At 43.3% G+C, this 22,004-nt stretch overlaps 1 protein-coding gene across 8 annotated transcripts in view; it reads left to right on the forward strand.

Moving 5' to 3' along the window:
- The first annotated feature begins 2,963 nt into the window (after positions 1 to 2,963).
- Positions 2,964 to 22,004, forward strand: part of gtf2a1 (general transcription factor IIA, 1) — a 40,029-nt gene continuing 20,988 nt past the window's right edge. The window contains exons 1-10 of one of the 8 annotated variants that reach the window (XR_013792136.1): positions 2,964 to 3,201; positions 5,270 to 5,398; positions 6,848 to 7,109; positions 7,858 to 7,922; positions 9,882 to 9,957; positions 11,019 to 11,161; positions 13,159 to 13,269; positions 14,315 to 14,557; positions 15,843 to 15,932; positions 17,766 to 18,095. Coding sequence is in view for 7 of the 8 variants with exons in the window: in XM_079526848.1 (XP_079382974.1) it covers positions 3,172 to 3,201; positions 5,270 to 5,398; positions 6,848 to 7,109; positions 7,858 to 7,922; positions 9,882 to 9,957; positions 11,019 to 11,161; positions 13,159 to 13,269; positions 14,315 to 14,557; positions 15,843 to 15,932; positions 17,766 to 17,873 (1,257 nt within the window). In the remaining variant the exon portion in view is untranslated. Of the gene's footprint in view, positions 3,202 to 5,269; positions 5,399 to 6,847; positions 7,110 to 7,857; positions 7,923 to 9,881; positions 9,958 to 11,018; positions 11,162 to 13,158; positions 13,270 to 14,314; positions 14,558 to 15,842; positions 15,933 to 17,765; positions 20,768 to 22,004 lie in introns of those variants that run through there. The other 7 variants (XM_079526848.1, XM_079526849.1, XM_079526850.1 and 4 more) reach the window with 7 other exon arrangements.

A 22,004-nucleotide genomic window follows, 5' to 3' on the forward strand; every position in this document is an offset into this window, starting at 1 on the left:
ATCTAACATGCGTCATGGCCATCTCCCATCTGGAAAGAACAGGAAGTACGACATTCCTGAGGCACAGGAATTTAACACATGTTAATTCGGATCAACTGAATGTATGTGTCTGACATAATGATTGTCTGCCATTGGGGGTAGGGGTGCTATTGATGCAGTGGTTCAGAGGCAAAGTGGGCTGTGGACAATTGTGGACACGCTGAATAATGTATTCTCTGAGCACAGACTCAGTTCACTTAATGCGGTCTGCAGGTTAAATATTACTTTTCCGGATTCCAATTAAAAAATAGGTGAAAATAATTCAGGATTCCAATTTAAAAAATAGCAAAAAAGCAGATCTACAAGCTAAAAATGCATCGCACTGTGACACGTTTTGAGCTTGTAGATCAGCTACTTTTGACTATATGCATTGTGGCCCTCTGGAGTGAGTTTTTGACCGACCCAAAACAAAGAAAAATCCTAACTAGGTACAGACTCAGTGAGCACAGTCTTGCGATCGAGAAAGGCCGTCATAGGCAGACCTGTATCCCGAGAGAAGACAGACTATGCACCCACTGCACACAAAATGAAGTGGAAACCGAGCTACACTTCCTAACCATCTGTCCATTGTACCAAGACATCAGAGACACATACTTCCCACAGATTACAACCACACACACGGAGATTTTGAAAACATGACCAATGACAAAAAACTCCCATATCTGCTGGGCGAAGTACAACAATGTGCAAACACAGCAGCAAGATTCGTGAGTTGCTGTGATAGGAGAAGGATATCAAACGGAACACAACCACCCTAAAGACTAATCATTGTGTATATTCCTGCACTATACCTGCATCCAGTGATCTTGGTACAATATAGAAATTGATCTATTGAAGATTCTGACGTTCAAATGTACATATTTTTTGTTTTGATTGTATTGATGTATTGTTGTATTGTGCTTTCTGCTTTGGCAATGTAAACGTATGTTTTCTCATGCCAATAAAGCCCTTTGAATTGAATTGAATTGAATTGAATTGTGAGTTTGAAATATAGTGGCCGTCTCCATCATCAAAGTTGCCCACCCCTGCCCTATCCAATGTTGTTTTGTAGCCTACTGTGATGTTGGCAAATGGCAATAATAGCACAGTAAAGATGATAATAATCTAATATGATGTGTGTAGTTCTTTATAGATCTAGCCTCTTCATTTTTATCTCAAAGTGCACCAGATTGAAGCATTTTCATCAAAAAAAATAAAAAATAAATCTGGAGCCCCCCTGGTGGGGCAGTGCTATCATTCCAATATTGCATATGACCAGCTGAGTCATAGAACTGACACTGCCTGCTTGATTTAGCAACACATATGATTTTTTTAACTGTTTCGAGTTGTTATAACCAGTGCTGCTAGTGAATATCACTGCCAAATATCACTAGAAAACCAATCCAGCACAAAAGGTAGTTTTATATTTTATTATTGACATTATTAAAAAATGTTTGCCCCCTCAAAAATCTCAATTGACCCCTCAGTCATTTCATCCTGGCGCCGGGCCTGACACACACACACACACATAGCCCCATATGTGCCCTCTCCCTACGCTCATTCTGTAGCTCCGAGATGAGGTCACACACAGGGCCCCTCCCACCCCGTTCAGAAACGGCGCATGTTTCCACAAGGAACGATTCTTACCCTTTTCTAAACAATTAATCGAAAACGTGAAGGGGCAGAAGAGGTTTACACTAATTCAAATTTAGCAACGTCCAAGAAAATCCGAGTTTAAACGGTTACGAGCGTTACAGCGGTTGGTTTAGTCAGCCGTTTCCATGTTTATAAAGGCAGTCGTGCGTGTTTGCGTGCATGTCGAGTGAACTGAAGTCAGTAGGAAATTTTCGACCAGGGGAGGCGCTAAAGCTTTTCAACTTCCTTGAAAAACATGGAAACGGCTGACTAAACCAACCGCTGTAACGCTCGTAACCGTTTAAACTCGGATTTTCTTGGACGTTGCTAAATTTGAATTAGTGTAAACCTCTTCTGCCCCTTCACGTTTTCGATTCATTGTTTAGAAAAGGGTAAGAATCGTTCCTTGTGGAAACATGCGCCGTTTCTGAACGGGGTGGGAGGGGCCCTGTGTGTGACGTCATCTCGGAGCTACAGCGTGGAGAGGGCACATATGGCGCTAACACACACACACACAGTCACAGTCACACACACGCACGTCGCACACACATTACCCACGTCATGGCGTCCTGTCGAGTGGGAAACCTGGTAAGTCCAAAACCCTTATTATAATTTTCAGAAAAGGACTGCGTCTTTGCGTCCCGTGTGAACGCAACATTTAGTGTTTTCTCGTTTTATCCTCTTAGCAGATTTTGTATTGACTTGAGTAATCTAGTAAGAGAGCAGCGACACTAGCGTTGACTCCCATTGTAACAATGGAATGCGGACGTGCTCATTATATCTCAATGGGATAGTTCCAATGTTTGGAACTATAGCCCATAGGCACCCGCTTCTCTCTTACTATTCCACTCTACAAACTGTTTAAATAATATTTTCAATCAATCAATCATAGCTTATTAATTTAGGAAAACAAAAACATTTAATACAACTTGAGGAGATACAATATAGATAGAAGTGTTTATTTGTACGTCTCTAAATGTTATGATGAATTGAACATGCGGTGGACCCTATATTGTAAACAAGTGTAATGCTTTATGGTGTCGTCCACAGTTAACAGTTTTGTATTGAGTTTAGTTGTGCTTGAATTACATACTGTAATTATCCAATCTGTTAATACATTCAATCAATCAATCAATCAAACAAACATACAAGGAATCTGCCCGACAGTAGGGGGGGGGGGGGGGTGGAGTGAGGTTTCGGGGGGGAGACTCAACCTCCGCGCGAAGTCTCGCGAGATGACGGAGGTTGACCCTGCCCTATGTCTCGCGCACTCGCAGCTCCATCGCTCAGTATATAAAGGAGGACCAGGACGAGAGGAGGACGGCTGGGAGGAAGGCAGCAGCCCGGGGATTGTAAATAAGACCGCCAAAAACTGTGTTTTATTTACAAAAAGTAATGCCGGCTACTTTTATCTATCGCTCCCAGTTCTTTTAAGTCGTTTTTTTTGTTCTGTTATTTTTTTCTGGCTTATTTCTCGCCTATTTTTCCGTGTGGTCTTTTTTAACACTGCGCGTAATAATGGCGAGCTCGGCTAACTCGAACCCAGTGGTAAGGCTCCATCTCTAAAAAGGACTCAGTGGAAATGAAATGGGAGGGTTAAAAAAAAAAAGAGAATCTTGTCAACCTGCTGCTTTGTATTGAGGGCAGTAACAAGAAGGGGGGAAAAATAAAAAAGGGGGAAGTATCTTTGCCAACACTTCACCATTGTTTTAAATAAAATAATTGCCAATAGGTCATTTCAACCAGATTTCGAAACTAGAGGGAGAGAGGTGTCTCTGAATCTGAAAGCATCTAGTGTGAGACGAAATTCGAGGGACTAAATTGAGGCAGAGAATAATAAGTGCCTTCTGCATAAAAATAGATTTGACTTTGACATGATAAAGGTGGGTTTTTGGGTGGGCTTTTTTATGGACAGTTTCTATGAATGAGTCAGTTATACAGTTATGGGGGGGGAGATTGTGCTTCGTGGTTTATTGTCTTTTAAGGGATTCTAATGGGGAACTAATAAGAATAAGGCTAATGGATTTCTTGTGCTGGAGGAGGAAAAGGGTAACGTTAGCTGTGTCAGTCAGTATTCACGATAAGGGAATCGGTGGCAAATGCATTGCACTACAGCCACGTAGAAAATAGCAGATGTAAAACAAAAAACGTACGTCAAGCACCTTTTATTATCATCCACTGGCAATTAATCCGAACTTTGTGGAAGGAGTTATTAATTAAAGTCATACATTTGATCAGATCGAGAGAGAGAATATGCAGTCTCGTATATTGTCCACCATTCCACGAACGAACAACAAGGCACGGCTAGCTGTCCCACACACACACAGCTCCACACTGTTTTAATTCCGTCCTTAGTCCTTAACTATGAGCAAATATATCCCCCACCGACAACCATACTACTAAAAAAAAAAGCCGATCACCCATTTAATCCATAAATATCCACCTAATTCGCCACTTAGAGAAAAAAAGGCTACTGTTGTGCGCTCCGTAAAATGGCTTCCACGTCTCTGGTGGTGTGTGCTCTGTGTTGTGGTCCTCCTCCTTTCGGCTGCGGGGTTTTATACAGCCATATTGGCTCTCTATATAGACTGGCCCGGGGATGGGAAGGTGCTACTGGACTCTACGTCACCCGGCTCTACATATAAACACCACACCGGCCTTTAAATAGTGGAGGAGTCGAGGGAGAGAGACCGAGGTCCTCGCTGCGGACATTCACTGGTCTGTGGCGGGGGGACAGTCTCAGTGCAATGGCCCGTGTGGTCGCTCGTAGTTACACGTCGATGGCCCCATATATAGATAGATATATATTGGGACTTTGGTTCCTGGCTGCATTTAAACGCTCTACGTGGTGTTTTCTCTGTGGGTGTGTGCTATATATATTTAGCTCAATACGTGCCACGTAAACGAGGAAATGCCATTTGATTTCAAATCGTATAGTGCCCGTTTTGAGTTGTTTACATACATACAGTCAGACCTGACCGGGGTGATGTTAGCCACTTTAGCATATGGCGCAGTGCTACTGCGAGCAATGCATTAATTGTCCTTTATTACCTGACCACCAGACTGTACTTAGTTGACTGGTCTTAGTTGATTGTTACAACTACTACAAGTGTAGTTGTAACGGTAGTTGTTACGGCATAAATGCTGACCTTGTTTTTTCCGGACTTTATTCTATAATATAGTTTATACACTGCAACATGCTGATTTGGCAATAAATATCAATATTTTTAAGATTAAAATTATGAAGTGGCAAGTGGGTGATGTAGAAGTTGGCATTTGCTCAGAGGGTTTTGTTTTTGTTTGTGCACTCTGGGCACATAGTTGCATGCATATGGCCCATACCATGGTGAATATTAACAAAATAAATAAATATATATATATAATCTCTCTCTCAATCATAGCATAAGCTGTTAAAATGGAACATGTTAAAGAAAGACCTATTGGCAATTATTCCAGCAATGAGACTTGAATATTTGGGTGAAACAAAGCTTAAGCACAATTATTACATTTTCTCCAGGGGAGAAAAGCATCTTCTGTTTGTGTTTTGTATCCAGTGCTGTGTCCAGATAACCGCTGTGTTAAAAGTAAACCCTAAATCAACATCTTCTGTCCTCAGCATAAACTGTCTTCTGTCCTCTCTCAGCCTAAACTGTATAAGTCTGTGATTGAGGATGTCATCAATGAGGTTCGTGAGCTGTTCCTGGACGAGGGTGTGGACGAGCAGGTTTTGCAAGAGCTGAAAACGGTAACCACCCACCCACCTGTTGCTGTTGCTTTATGTACTTCCAGGGAAAAGAACCGGTTATTTTTCAAGCTTTTCATGTTTCTCTTTGTTTGCAGCCTAGAGGATATGTGTTAAGTGATTAAGTGTTAAAAAGTTTGACGTGACTGCTTAGTGCTTACGCATAATATGCGTAAGAAAATATTATTTTCTGTGGCTGCATAGTACTTGACCAGGAAACGTTCACTTCCACCCTTTGCATTAAAATAATCTCTAAACTTCGTCTTGGGTTGATTTCATACCCATCCCGTGTACAACTAAATTAATTAAGTGGCACTTTGCAAAAGGCATTTGTCATAAAATGTGTCGCAGACGAGAAAGACAAGACCTTGAACAGCACTTACGAGAGACCGCAGACGTCGGTTTGTAATTGTAACAATAATGACAACTGTAGAATTCAATAGCAGCTTCACGAGCAAGGTTAATGTAACCTGAAAATTTGATTTGAGTAATTTGACAGTTAGCAAAATAGGCAGAATTATGCGTTTAATTTAATTTCCCATACAAATTGGCCCGGGGGAAAGAAACCCAGTGTCAGCTTCACAAAGTGATACTAGATTACCCGCGGGCCACTCTCTTTATAGTTGGCAAAAGCCAAAAGGGTTTTCATAGTCCCCACCACATGGATATACTTGTTCGCTAATGGTTCTGTTTTACAATTAACTGTAATTATTGTAACTACTTTGCTGGGTTTTCCCACCAATGCAATTGCATGTTAAAAATAGCTTGAGCCGAGCGGCTTGTTATTTCATTGGTGGAATAAAGTGGCATAACTTAGTGATGTTGATAGGTACGCTTCCTGTGTCTGTGACGTATTGAAATACGAAATGACGTTCTAAACCCCCTATCTAAGGGATGCACCCAAATGTTAGTGTTTAAATTGTGAAGAGACAAGTTGTGTTGAAATAGCATGACAATATGCATTGATGTAGAAGTTGTTACCATGTAACTTGACTTATCTGTGATTTAACCACTTGAACCCTATCTCTGTCCTATAACTGTCTACTGCATCGTCCTCCATGTTAGATAGCTTCTTGTGCATTGTCGTATGCCTGTTGCAAAGTATGTGATCGATTAGCACCACAGTCACCAATGGTTCCATTGTTCAGCTCCAATCCACTTTATTTATAAAGCACATTTAAAACAACAGAGTTGAAATAAAGTGCTGTACACACAAAATACTAAAATACCAAGGGGCGAAAACAACAATACACAAAACAGGGCAACATAAAGACAGTATGTTGAAACAGCGATTACACCGACTAGGAGCCAAAGTCGTCATTAAATTTGAGTATAGGTCAGGTTTCACCTGACATAGTATAGTGCAACTCCGGTTCCGTTTGAGTAAGTATGGAGTATCTAAAGTGTTTACGCCTGGTTTTTGATTTGTCTTGTTTCCTACTGTCGCTCCAGCTGTGGGAGAACAAACTAATGCAGTCCAAGGCAGTGGAGGGCTTCCATACTGAAGAGCAGGCAGCCCTGCAGGCCGCTGCGCAGCAGCAGCAGCAGTTGCAACAGCAGCAGTTGCAACAGCAGCAGCAGCAGCAGCAACAGCAGCTACATCAGCAGCAGTTGCATCAGCAGCAGACACACCAGACCCACCAGGTCCAGCAGATCCAGCAGATGGCACAGCCAGCGCAGGCCCAGCAAGTTCTGATGCAGCAACAGCAGCAAGGTTGGCCCGAGCATTGGAACTCGCGTTATAAATGCTGTTAATCTGGCAGTCTAATCTGTGTTGAGAGCAGGTGCAGTGGAGAGCAGGGCAGGAGCCCGTGTTGAGATGGCAGAATTAATCAATTTGTTAAACCGTCATTATCCAATTCAATCCATTTTATGCAAGAGCACGTTTAGATTATAGAGCACGTTTAAAATGACAGCATTGAACCAGTGCTGTACACTCTGTAAACAAATATATATATATACTAAAATACTGAGAGTAAAACAATAAACACTCTGTATGGCTCCATCAGAGTAGTGGCGACACGCTTTGATCTCGCCGCAAAGCGGGTGCCTATGGGCTATAGTTCCAAACATTGGAACTATCCCATTGAGAATAGAATGAGCACTTCCGCATTCCATTGTTACAATGGGAGTCAACGCTAGTGTCGCCACTCTCATACTATATTACTCTGGGCTCCATATACTGTAGACACCGCTGTGTCCACTTGATCACCACAGAGACATGTTAAAGGGGCAGAGGATTCTACGAGTTAAACTATCTTCACTTTTATTTTAAGGATAGGAATTGTTATAATAAACAACGTGGGTCTGGCATCGGATCAGTAATTATTTTATTTCCCCTTCTCTGCCATGATTTAGAATCAGAACATGCCTAATAAAACCTAATCCAAAATAACTTAACTAATAATGTCTGTGTAAAAATGTATAACATGGTCTGAATTGTTTTTTTTATCTCTGCACAGCTCCCCAGCAGCAAGTCATTGTTCAGGATCCAAAGATTCTACAGCATATGAGTGCAACGGGGATGGTGAGTTTATGCAAGCACTCGTCTTGTGTGTGTGTGTGTGTGGTCGACAGGTGACGTCTCAATATGTATGTAAATGTATCAAAAAGCTCCATATTTGTACAACATCCTCCGTTCGATTCGGGGATCAGTGTTGCGGCTCCCCATAGTAACTAACATGCACATTATAGCCTTGCGTAGCCAGCCTTCATCTGCCTTTGCAATGCATATTGTCCCAGGCAGATTAAGTCTGGCCCCTCCCGATTGTGGGAGGACTTCACAGCCGAAATGGTGACGGCCAACCAGATTAGTCTGGAACCAGGCTATAACCAACCAGGGCCCAGTATTCAAATATGGGGCGGGGTCATTGCGAAGAAAAAACGTCGAACACTGAGAGGGAGTCGAGGACGAGATTAATATCTGATGAGATATTGCTCATCAGGAGGATACGTGATATTAGTATCAGTATGCGAGGCTAATGCACATACAGACTGGCCCAGAGACATCCCTGCTGTACAGCGAGGCTAATGCACATACAGACTGGCCCAGAGACATCCCTGCTGTACAGCGAGGCTAATGCACATACAGACTGGCCCAGAGACATCCCTGCTGTACAGCGAGGCTAATGCACACACAGACTGGCCCAGAGACATCCCTGCTGTACAGCGAGGCTAATGCACACACAGACTGGCCCAGAGACATCCCTGCTGTACACTTGAGTGCCTGACTTGGCCCAGCTGAGCTCACAGATGGAAGCGGGATAAGAAAAAGGATGAAGTCATCTAATTCTTCAGGAAGTCGTCAAACAAGGCTGTCGGTCAGGGCTGAGGCTTACTGGACAGATTAATCAGGGAGCACTCATCCCCTTCCCACACACACGCCCTATCCTCTCCCCTCCTCCATCCATGGCACTCTCTCTTGCACCGAGGCCTGTCACAATTATTACAGAATCGCCTAATTGCAATTATTTGAGATTAGGGATGCACCGTCCGAATATTCAGCCACCAAAACTATTCCGCCGAATAGTCCCAAAAGATGCGTATTCGGTTCGGTTGATTTTAGAGACGAGACCGAATAGTCAAAGAACCCGGGTTACCTTTCGTAACCTACTGTTTTGTTGCGATGACGTGATCAAAATGTAATCATATCTTTTGCCATTATCATGTAGTTCTAAAAGAATTGTATGGCCATGACGGCAATGGTACAAAAAACGGTAAAAAAATCATATATTATACCTTTCCTTGGTGTCACGCCCATCATCTTAGATAGATGGGCGTCCTCTGTTTTCACGAGCAATCTGTTCGTGTCAGAAGTCACATCTGTTCCTTTCTAGTTCCACGTGCCCTTTTCTTGATTTATATTTTTGAGCTGTGCCTGCATTTCTTTTTCACAGTGCTACAAACAGGTTTCATGTTGTGTTTGAATTCCGTGAGCAGGTGGTTTTCTAAAGCCTTCGTTTCTAATCTAAACGGGAAAATTAAATTGACAGACAAACCTAATGACAGACGATCTCATCGAATAAAAAAGCTGCTGTTTAACACATTCAATCGGAAGGCAAAATATTACATAAATATGTTTTTGAGGGGAGGATAGAGGGAAATGCAGGGGAAAAAAGAACCTTGGGAATTGCACAAAATATTTGTTTGTACAAGGGATGTGAAAGATTATTGTACAAAGCTTTTTTCCAAATAAAGTAAACAATTAAACAAAGAAAAGCAGACCATCCATAATCCCACATCTCCACAATATTTCCAACTGCCAAAACAACAGTCCATTAAAACATTTCAACATAGCCCATCCAGCCAAATGTCTCAAATCATCTATCTAAACATTCTAGTCCAACAACCTAGACATCTCTGCTCATTTCTACTCAGATACTGTATGTTGTCCAAGGCCTTTTGCCTGAGTGTGTGGGTCTCTTCTCTAGTCTAGCAGCTTCATGACGGTGTGTGTGTGTGTGCGCGCCCTTCTTTTCTCCTCTAGAGTGCAGCAGCAACTGCAGCAACTTTGGCCCTGCCCACAGGAGTCACTCCATACCAGCAGCTCATCACCAGTCAAGGTAGCACACACACACACACACACACACACACACACACACACACACACACACACACACACACACACACACAGCTAGACTATTGATCATGCTGAAGGGTTTATTCAATTAGCAGAGGACTGATACAAGATAAATACCTGTAAGTGACATTCAAGTGATTTAAGTGATGAATCACATGCTAAAAAACTAAAACTGGAATATGATAAATTTAAGCTGATAAGTGGGTTCTCTCCTGACTGGATGAAAATGGTGTCTCTGACATTTATTTTCTGTTTACAAAGAGCTGGAGAGATGGGTAGAACCCTGTTACTGAACAAACACTTGAAATTACTCAAAATGTACAAATATTTTTAACTACACAATCACCTTTAGTAGTAGTAATAATAATACAACTTGTATTTGTATAGCACCTTTCATGACATGAAATGCAGGTCAAAGTGCTTTGCAGAACAATGGAGAAGAAAAGAAAAGCAAGGCATATTAAAGCATTAAAATAATAGCAGTAATGCAATACAGTGAGGACATGAATAACAAAGAATTGAAAAGATCAACTAAAAGCAAGAGTGTAGAAGTAAAGGTCTTGAGTAGGTTTTGACTAGGTCTAGTAGGTGCTTAAAAATGTCTAGAGAGGCTGCCTGTCGAAGCTATAGTGGGAGTTTGTTCCACGCCGCCTGCCCGTAGAAGCAGAAAGCTGCTTCACTGTGTTTTTTAGTTGCCATTTGTTTTAGGCACATCGAACAGGCCAGCATCGGAGGACCTGAAGGGGTGGTTTGGGACATACAGTATCTAGGCAGGCAGTCATGTAGGTAGGAAGGTGCAAGACCATTGAGAGCTTTGTAAACAAGTAAAACAAAATTAAAATCAATCCTAAAAACAACAGGAAGCCAATGCAGTGAAGCTAAAACCGGAGTAATATGGGTAAAGGCGTCAAAAGACGATCTCGGCCGGCGAATGGCTTAATCTACGAAAAAAACACAACCAATTTAGAATATGGAGATGAGAGTTTTCTGCCCGACACGGACGATTATATTCTAAGCCTGCTCTGTCCCTCGCCTCCCATGCAGGTCAGATCCTGCAGGTGGTGCGTGCTCCCAACGGGGCTCAGTACATCATCCAGCAGCCCCAGCAGCAGATCCTGCTGCAGCAACAGATGCAGCCTGGCGGTGTGCAGGCCCCTGTCATACAGCAGGTACGCCCCATCACGCAGGTAGGCCTACAGCAGTGACTCTCAAACTTCAACAATGTCAGCCTCATACAGCTACACTTAATGTTTCCTCTGTACTAGACTAGTGAAAATCCCTGCAAGCTGCAATTACAGATATGTTAAATAATACATGTATACATTTATAGGATATAAAGATTTGCTGCTCAATATGACTGGAGCTGAGCACCACAATCTTTTTTTAATACAAAGTATAATGGCAAAAGGTTTAAGCCTCCTGGTTGGATGCGACAGTAATATTGACAATTGTAATGTCACCATCCTCCTGGTGGTATTGGAACCTAACACCATCTGATGGAGAAAATATGCGGTGGCTTTGGGAAGTATTTCAGACCCCTTCACTATATCTCTATATTTCAATTTAAATATATTTGCACACACAAATACTAGTGTAAAGCATAGAGGAAAATAGTATTTTGGTTTTGTCAGTATTGTGTGCAGACCGATGGCATTTTTATTTTATAATTATTTTGTACAAAAAATGCTTTGCATTCTTTCAATGTGTCGCTTCGCGCCACATTAAGAGCTTGTAGATCGGCTATTTTCACCACATTGTTTGGACTGTTATAAAATGGATTTTTATGTAAAAAAAATCTTTTGAAAAAAAAATGTTAAACGTAGGAAAATAAAATGGGATATTTACTTGAGTCCGTGACCCACAAATGGGCCCCGACCCACTCTTTGGGATATAAAGTATTTATTATAGTGAAGGGTTTAAATGCTTTCCACTGCCACTGAGTATCCTCCAGGTGGGGCTATTGGCACTCTAGTGGACGTGTCAATGTGTGAAGCCTCTGGATGTTTGGCCATACTTTACCTTGGTGGAGCAAATCTGTTGAGCTGCATGCTTGGTTGGCTGTGTTTTATCAGCCCACGAAGCATAACGTGACATTTCAGGTTGAACTTCACTTGCTGTAGAATGTTAGAAAGACGGCATACATTGTGTTCCTCTTCTTCAAGCATTGGAAGACTAGACAAAAAGATTAAAATAAAATCTTGAAATGGAGACAAAGGAAGGATCAAATCTGGTGGGGCTGGAAAATATGGTCTCTCGGGAGCCAGCCTTCAAATGTCACCAGAGATTTGTAAATGTTTCTCCCCCTAAGGATAACTAATAATTAATGATTCACAAGCTTCCCCGAAGCAGTAAAGCCTTCAGTTTGATCGATAGTGACCTGAAATGCCCGAATCGGTTTATTATATGGGATCCCTGCCAGTGTGTGTGAGCTGCTGAGAAAAGGTTAATTACACCTATATCCCATTCCACAACACATGCTATTTCATTTTTATTGAGACGGTTGATATGAAAACATTGAGGGGAAACGGCAGTGTACTGTCGACGGAGGAAGAGAGGACTTTGATCATTGGCTGGGAATGGGTGCACATTTCAGTCCACAAGGTGGAGATTCTGAACAGCTATATCCTCCAGGACTAAGCCCTGTCAACACCATTCGTTTATTTTTTTGCAGTTGAAAATATGTTTTAAAACCTTTTGTTGAGCGACATGTCGCGCAATGCTTATCCATCAAAGCATGAATTTGTCTTAAACCATTTTGGGCGGGAACCCCTTTTGGTGTTTTAAGCATTATGTTATACTTTAGCTATCGAAAAATAGCAGATCTGTACAAGCTCATAGCGCGGCACCGAGTGCAATGTAGTGAAAATCTTTGAATATCTATCCTTTCAGAGCCAACATTTTTAACTCAAATCTTTGCTTCTGGGGAGGGTCCCTGGAACAACATATTTTCAGATGGGCTCAGTGGCCAATTAAATATAATTCTGGGGGTCCTTGACATGAAATAAATTGAGAACCACTGAGAAACATAGGTTTTTTTTAAACTGTCATGATTTAGAAGGCATTTGTAGAATCGTCCTCAGTTCTAAATGGTTTAAAACCTTTTGTTGAGCGACATGTCGCGCAATGCCTATCCATCAAAGCGTGAATTTGTCTTAACAATCTCTTCCTAACTTGTGTACGGCAGCAGATCCTCACGCCGATGCAGGGAGGCCTTCCCCAGCAGACGGGAGTCATCATTCAGCCACAACAGCTTGTCATCGCCCCGGGAACCAAAGTCCAGGGCAACGTGCAGCAGGTCGGTTTCCACTTGTTACTGGACGCCAGACCTTTCATTCTGCTGGCTGACCTGAGCCTCTCTGTCATGCCAAACGGAGGAAAGGCAATGATGGCTCGCTCTAATTGCAATCAGAAAGGGGCTTTGAGACGTCCTGCACTGTACATGGCTTTTAACCCATTTTGGGCGGGAACCCCTTTTGGTGTTAGCATTATGTTATGCTTTAGCTATTGAAAAATAGCAGACCTACAAGCTCATAGCGCGCCACCGAGTGGCGCGCTACGAGCTTGTAGGTCTGCTATTTTTGAAAAATCGAAGAACGACTGACATAGAAACAGCTTTTTCAGAAAACTGTCAGGATGTAGAAGACATTTTTAGAATCTGATCTCAGGTCAAAATGGGTTAAATTTCCAATCATTTCCAATTGAATCAAGGGTTTATTATTTCCACTAGCATCTCCGGGGTATTATAACGACAACATCCACATTATACTGTGTAATTTAGGCCAGTCGTTTTCAAACATCACTATTCACTATGCCACAGACACCCACATTGACTTTTATTAGGACATGGACCCCATTTTAAATTATTCTATCCACGGGATCCTTATATGAAACGAAAATGCTGTTTTGGTTTAAATGTCATAATTGTACATGAGAAATGGATTCATAATGGTGATATTGAAACTAATCTAATCTAGTGAGTGACACACATATAAATGGTAAGTGGTGCATTTATATAGCACTTTTATCCAAAGCGCTTTACATTGATTGTGCATTACACAGTGTGTACACACACACACACACACACACACACATTCATACACCGATGGCAGAGGAAACCATACAAGGCACCAACCTGCACATCAGGAGCAATTAGGAGTTCAGCGTCTTGCGAGTCAAGGACACTTCAACACTAACTCTATTGCATAGCTTATCAAGGTGGGGTCCATGATGGAGTTCCAAGTGGACCCTTACAGGTCTGTAACTCTCAGAGTTATGGGATGTCCTAGAAATGAACGAACGTTTGAGAAGCACTGATTTGATCTACTGCGTGTTCTCAATAGGTGATGCAGGTGCAGCCCGGGCAGACAGCAGCTCAGCTGCAGCAGCAGATCCAACAGGCCCAACAGGCCCAGGGTGCGCTACAGGCCCAGCAGCCCCAGCAGCAGCAACCTCCCATGATGCTGCAGGTGGACGGAGCGGGCGACACCTCCTCGGAAGAAGACGAGGACGAGGAGGAGGAGTATGATGAAGACGAAGAAGAAGAGAAGGACAAGGACGGCGGCGCGGACGGACAAGTGGATGAGGTACGTTAATGTGTCGGAGGAAAAGCGGCATTGGCCCCTTGACGAAGCCAAGAGCGAAATCCAGTCGGTAGTGCTGCCGCCTCACAGCTAGAAGGTCCTGGGTTTGATTCCCACCAGGGATGCTATGGGGACAGGGGACGTATTTTACACTTGAGTTAAACTCTCCAACTACTAGTACTACTACTAAATCCTCCTCCAGCCAATATTACTTTCCGTTTTCAGTTGTGGGTTGAAGTGTCAGGCCACTTTATCAACCAAATGGACTCGAGTCGATTATCACTAAGGCGATGTAACGTGAAAGTGAAAATGCTATGCAAAACAGTACAGCCTAACATTTAATTTTTACTCAAACTAGAGAGGTGCCCGTGGGGCCTCTACGGTGGTGCCCGTTGGGCACTGGCCTACTTGGAATGATGCAAGTTGGAAATGCATGCCCCACCCAGATATTATGTCTGTGTTGCTTTTATGCTCGACGTCAGAATGATGTCAGATTTATGTATGTGTCTCTCTCCGTGTCCCTTTACTCCTATATATGGAGTTCTGTGTCAGCCATGGCCAACTATGGAGTGTTGGGATGTCAGAACAGGCCAGCTTGTGGAGTTCTGTGTCAGGCATGCCCAAATATGGAGTGCTGTGAGGTCAGAAGTAGGCCAGCTCCATATATGAACGCTGGGCAGGGGCCCGGGCAGAGGCCTTTTTGGGGCGGTTCTGGCAACCGTGGGTCCGACCGACTCTACACTGGGCACAGCAACCTGTGGTGGTGTGGAACGCTTGTCGAATTTGAAGTCTGACGGTTCTCGAGTTACGTGGATTACACACAGAAAGACAGAGACTTGGTGCATTTATAGATAGATAGGTCTGAACTGAGTGAAGACAATGACCAAAATGGCTCTGGACTGAAGTCAATGTATATGCAATTATGCATACCTGCATCGCATTCTTGATAATCAACTCGAGTCCATTTGGTTGATAAAGCGGCCTCACACACCGTTTCAAACGGCGAGTTGGTGAGAAAATATGAAGGTAAACGGGAAGTAATATTAGCTGGAGGAGGATTTAGTAGTAGTAGCTGGAGAGTTTAACTCAAGAGTGTAAAAACAGACCCTTATCGGTCCTTTATGGACTATTACTATCGACCTGAAGAATGAGACTGCATTCGTAAGCTTGTCTCAGCTTCAGCCAAGTGACGATGAGTCACGTGTCATGGTCAACCGGCGACAGTGGTGTTGACCTGTTCTCATGGTGGTGTTGACCTGTTCTCATGGTGGTGTTTCTTCCTCTCCAGGAGCCTCTGAACAGTGGGGACGACGTGAGCGACGAGGAGGACCAAGAACTGTTTGATACAGAGAATGTAGTGGTGTGCCAATATGACAAGGTACCACATCACACACACACACACACACCCACACCCACACCACACCACACCACACCACACCACACACACACACAGAATGTAGGGGTGTGCCAATATGACAAGGTACCACAACACACACACACACACACACACACACACACACACACACACACACACACACACACACACACACACACACACACACACACACACACACACACATAATGTAGTTGTGTGCCAATATGACAAGGTACCACAACACCACTCACACACACACACACACAGTGATTTAACATGTGCCAGATAGACCAGGCACGCATGCAGAAGAACCACTTCCATTGTACTTCCTATCACAAGTCTGTTTGTTTAAGTCATGGTTTACATTCACAAATGCAGCGGCTCGCTAGTCTCTGCATTTGTATTTGTAGGTTGAGCGGGGCGAGGGAGCGCTTGCTCATTCTAGGAACTCCAAATATGGTCTACGGCTCTGCACCAATGTAATAAACATTAAAGCGACGCAGGCGAAGCGTTTTCAAAGATGTACAGTATACTCTGGAAGGACTTTTGACTTTTTGCGTTTTCACCCCCCGAAAACGCTGTTGTAGTCTAAACTGCATCACCCCAGCAAACGATATTTTTTTGCCATTTTCTATGGAAACCGTTCTCAGGTAAAAGGGGCCTAAATCAGTAGTTCTCAAACATTTTCCTTTGAAGGACCCCCAGATTGATATCACTGCTGTCTGGAAGAAACGTCATTTAAACTGTGTTTTTTGTTTTGGCCAATTAATACCCCCCCTAATCATTCTACAACGTCACTCGAAACTCGACAAATAGCGAAAGTAGTATCAGATCTACAAGCTCACGGATCGGCTATGTTTGATTAGCTAACAAAACGCCCATCCCATGAACTGCTGCCGTGGAGAGGGCTTTCAGTCTGAATAATGAAGTGAAACTAAATGAAAATTCAGACTGAGTGTCAGGTTACATCATTGTGTGAGTTTTGGACAAAATCTGTTGTATCATGTAGTTGGGAAATGGGCGTAGCCTGTAATGAGAATTGTCTCATGATCCAATAAATTCAGGGAAAACGTTTGATTGTGTGATAGTTCTAGGCAGAAACGTAAAGCAACCAATATGTCTGTGTGGTTGTCTTCCATGGCCTACTGGCAGTGTGCATGGAAAGGTTGATGCTGATTGGTCCAGCGGTTTCCGAGATTAGCCGCGCACACATACACACACACACACACACACACACACACACACACACACAAAAGAGCAAAAACATAATCTCCGCCTTCCGGACATTATTAATATTAATATATCGCCTCTGTCGGGAGGAAACCTTGTATGTCCAAAACTGTTACTTCAGGATTCAAATGAAAAAAACTGCTAAAGTAGCAGATCTACAAATGCAATACAAGCTTGGGACGTGTTGCTTCGCGCCACGTTTGGAGCTTGTAGATCAGCTACATGTGAGGTTTGTGTGATAGTGTAGTATGATCAAGTTTAGTAGGGCATTCATTTCATTCAAAAACAGTTAAAAGTTAAAATATGGAGATAAGAGGTTTCTGCTCGACGGCAAAGACATACATGTATCTATAAATCTCATCAATTCTCTAACCTAATGTCAATGAGTTGGAAACCTTCGGATGTCTTTGGGACGTTACTGGCCATAAAAAAAGAAATGCCGGGTGAAACATTTTAGTCCCGTGGCGTTTATGTGCATGATCCCCTGCACGCAACACCTGCATGCGTGAGCGTGAGATTTAAGAGGCTGTAAAAGTGAAACTGTGTCCGTGTCTGCGCTCGTACTCCCACGCCGTGTTCATTTCCTCCCTCGTTCCTTCTTCCCAGATCCACAGAAGTAAGAACAAATGGAAATTCCACCTGAAGGACGGCATCATGAATCTGAACGGGAGGGACTATGTCTTCTCCAAGGCCATCGGGGATGCCGAGTGGTGAAACGCAAGTAGTGGCTGTTGGGGATGGATGGAAAACACGAAAACAACAAAAAAATCCACAAAAAGGAGACAGGAGCAGGAACTCTGCTGGGAGAACCTTCTGTCCACTTTTAAACAGAGACACGTCACTGTCCTCGCGAAGGGCTCCGGTTTCATGAGACCTGCTCCCGACGGAGACAATGCAACCATAATGAACTCTTGAGAAACCCAAAAGAACTGTGAGGTACTGTAACTAAGAATCCTGGGTGTTTTTTTTTTGGGGGGTGGGGAGAGGGGGGGTTGTTCGTAACGCCTAACTAGCCTTGCAGGATGAGAGACCTCTGAGGGGCGTGTGTGTGTGTGTGTGTGCGTGTGTGTGTGTGGTATGTATGATTTGAGGTGGGAGGGTTAGGATAAACGCCTGGGAACAGATTGTGGTCTTTTTTTGCTTCCCTACCCTACACCCACTGCAGGCTTCCTCGCCCCGCCCCGCCCTGCCCCGCCCCCCACATCACTACCCTCCACCTTAGTGTCTGAATTAACCTCCTTTTGGACCTCTAGCGTTTCACATCCATGCATTCGTAGTGGACCAGTGTGACCCTGACTTGATTGTCCCCCGTGCTTCTGTCCCTGTGTGTCAGAGGGCATCCGGCATAACCTCATGAAAAAAAAAGAAGAATAATCAAACTCATCCATGATCAATGCACTGTAGTCTCTTTTGACTGGGTTGACCAGTCGGGGACAAAGCGTAGTGCCACCAGTCGAAGGTCGTTGCCTTTCTTTCTTTTCTTTTCTTTAAGAATGGTTGGACTTTTTAGGTTTCGTCCCCCAATCTTTTTGTTTTTCGGAGATCCTAAACGGCTGAGTTGTACGTAGTTGTGCGTGGGTGTTGCTCACCCGAACAACCGATCTCACAGCGTGTTGTACGTAGTTGTGCGTGGGTGTTGCACACCCGAACGACCGATCTCACAGCGTGTTGTACGTAGTTGTGCGTGGGTGTTGCACACCCGAACGACCGATCTCACAGCGTGTTGTACGTAGTTGTGCGTGGGTGTTGCACACCCGAACGACCGATCTCACAGCGTGTTGTACGTAGTTGTGCGTGGGTGTTGCACACCCGAACAACCGATCTCACAGCGTGTTGTACGTAGTTGTGCGTGGGTGTTGCACACCCGAACGACCGATCTCACAGCGTGTTGTACGTAGTTGTGCGTGGGTGTTGCACACCCGAACAACCGATCTCACAGCGTGTTGTACGTAGTTGTGCGTGGGTGTTGCACACCCGAACGACCGATCAAACAGCGTGTTGTGAGCTTGTGGATCGGCTCTTTTCGGCACGTGACGCAACACTGGCGTTCAATCTAAGTATTCCTCAGCCGTAACTATTCCATGTCACAGATTCCTGCCGCTGGCTTAGATTATAAATTTAAAAAAATGTCCTTCATATATATAATTTACCATGGTACAGGTGCCCCAATATAGTGTTTTATTATGGAGTTTTTGTTTTTAAACATTTTAAGAAATTGTATTTCACTGAAGGGTAAACACTAAGAAGACAAAGTTACAATGGCGGTGAAATGACCGCTAATTGTAGAATGATTCCTAATTTCAAGAGCGCTGAATGCCCAAAAATCGACTTTTCTGGAGCCTCATCCCACCTTCAGCTTGAACGCCTAGCATTGTCATTTCTATTTAAATGTTCTCTTGTCTCTCGTGTTGCTCACTCTTGATACAGTTCTTTGCAGCCGTCTAAATATTTGCACTGTCAGTTGATCAAAATAATGTGTTGAAATCAGTCAAACTATAGTCTGTAGCCACAGCGTGCTCAAGTGTGTGTGTGTGTGTGTGTGTGTGTGTGACCGTGTGTGAGACCGTGTGTGAGACCATGTGTGTGTGTGTGTGTGTGTGACTGTGTGTGACTGTGTGACTGTGTGTGAGAGAGACTGTGTGTGTGAGAGACTGTGTGAGACTGTGTGTGTGAGAGAGACTGTGTGTGTGTGTGTGTGTGTGTGTGTGTGTGTGTGTGTGTGTGTGTGTGTGTGTGTGTGTGTGTGTGTGTGTGTGTGTGTGTGTGTGTGTGTGTGTGTGTGTGTGTGTGTGTGTGTGTGTGTGTGTGTGTGTGAGACTGTGACTGTGACTGTGTGTGTGTGAGACTGTGACTGTGTGTGTGTGAGACTGTGACTGTGTGTGTGTGAGACTGTGACTGTGTGTGTGTGTGAGACTGTGACTGTGTGTGTGTGTGTGTGTGAGACCGTGTGTGTGTGAGAGACTGTGTGTGTGTGTGTGTGTGTGTGAGAGACTGTGTGTGTGTGTGTGTGTGTGTGTGTGTGAGACCGTGTGTGTGTGTGTGAGACCGTGTGTGTGTGTGTGTGTGTGTGTGTGTGTGTGTGTGTGTGTGTGTGACCGTGTGTGTGTGACCTTGTGTGTATGATGTGTGTTGTGTACTTATAGCAGTCTTTTCTCCTGGAAGGGTGCTGCTCAAAGTTTCTTGAACGCCCCACAATCCCAAATGTTACGATTTTACGGCATTTTAAATGTTTCTATTTATTCCTGAAGGTTCACACAATGGTTTCTTTCCTTTCCTTAACTTTCCTTTGCTTTTCTTTTCTTTTCTTTCTTCTTCCGAGTGGTTGGAAAGCTGCACCGAACTGTGCTCTTATAATCAAATAAGTGTTCCTTTTCTTTCTGTTGGTTGGACAACGAACGCTCCAAGACGCGCTGTGTGTCCCTAATCATTTCATCCACCATGAGATTCTCCTGTGCTCTCATTTTAATTGACTTTTAACATAAAATACTGTTTTGTTTTGTATTGAAGCGAGGTTCACTTTGGGGCCCTGCGTCGTTTCGTTTTTTTTTTTTTTGGTTTTCTTTGTGCCCCGTGTTGCAACAATTTAAAATAAAGTATGTTTTCAGATACATTGTTGCTTTGGTTGTTGGCTAGCTGTCTGAAACTAGTAATGTTTTATTCATAAATAACTTTGATACTAAAGGGATTGTGATTAGATATGGGGTTGATATCAAAGACCCAGATGTAAAAACATCAAAGCAAACTAACATCCCTGCCTTTTGCTATACGCATTAAACAAATGAGCCTCCCTCCAAACTAACAGTCCAACTCTACTTTCCTCACTGAAAGCAATGGATCAGGTCTGTCACAACTTATATTGGCTGATTTTAAACTTTAATAATTTTGAAGTGACAAAGTGCTATTGGTGCACGGCAGCGCACGCACCACTACACTCGGTCTCAAATTGAAGAGAAATGTCTCGTGCCAAGGAACTGTATAATCCAAACTGATTCAGGTTGAGCGCTGCTTCAAGGAGCTCTTTTAGATTCACGGTCTTTCAATCCTTTGGCGGCACTCCGCTATACAGTAGCTCCACACAGCTTGTTGTACCGTATTTCACATGGACACACTGTACACTTTCTGATGTCACATTTCATGCCTAATTTATGCGCCGTTGTACGACGACGCGCAAGTCGGGCTCATTCCCCCTGCCCTTTCTCATTGTGTGCCTTGTGGATATACCGCCTGTCGGGTTAGGTGGAAACCTCATTAATATGACCAAAACGGCTACCTTTCAGGATTCAAGTTTTTAAAAACTGCTAAAAATAGCAGATCTACAAGCTTGAAGTGTGTCGCTTGTGGATCTGCTAACAATTGATGCTATATCGTATGATCAAGTAGGGACGTTATTAATTTACGGGAAAAAACGTTAAAGAGATTGTGATATAAAGAAAATTCTATTCTGAGCTCAATTGCACCCAAAAACCTGAACTTTTAACATTCAGTAGATTTTCTGTGGTCTGGGGTTTTCTGGCTCAAACAAGTGCTCTGATTTGCCTGTGGACTGTGAGGTAAGAGTCCACAAATCCCATATAGGGCATAAAGAATGCAGATGTCACTTTTGACGGAATTTGCCTGTTTTCGTGCAGCTCAAAAGGCACAAAACACACAGAAAATCCACTGAATGTTCAAAGTTCAGGTTGTGTGGGTGTGATTGAGGTCATAAAACCTAAAACGATAAAATAAAATGAAGTGAAAATGAATGTCATGAAACCTTTAACCCATTTAGACTTGAGCTAAAAACTTTGAAAGAATATAGGTTATATTCAAAGATTTGCGCCACATTTTTCAAAAATAGCAGACCTA

Source organism: Electrona antarctica, assembly GCF_951216825.1.
Source record: "Electrona antarctica genome assembly, chromosome: 17".
Classification (NCBI taxonomy): Eukaryota; Metazoa; Chordata; class Actinopteri; order Myctophiformes; family Myctophidae; genus Electrona; species Electrona antarctica.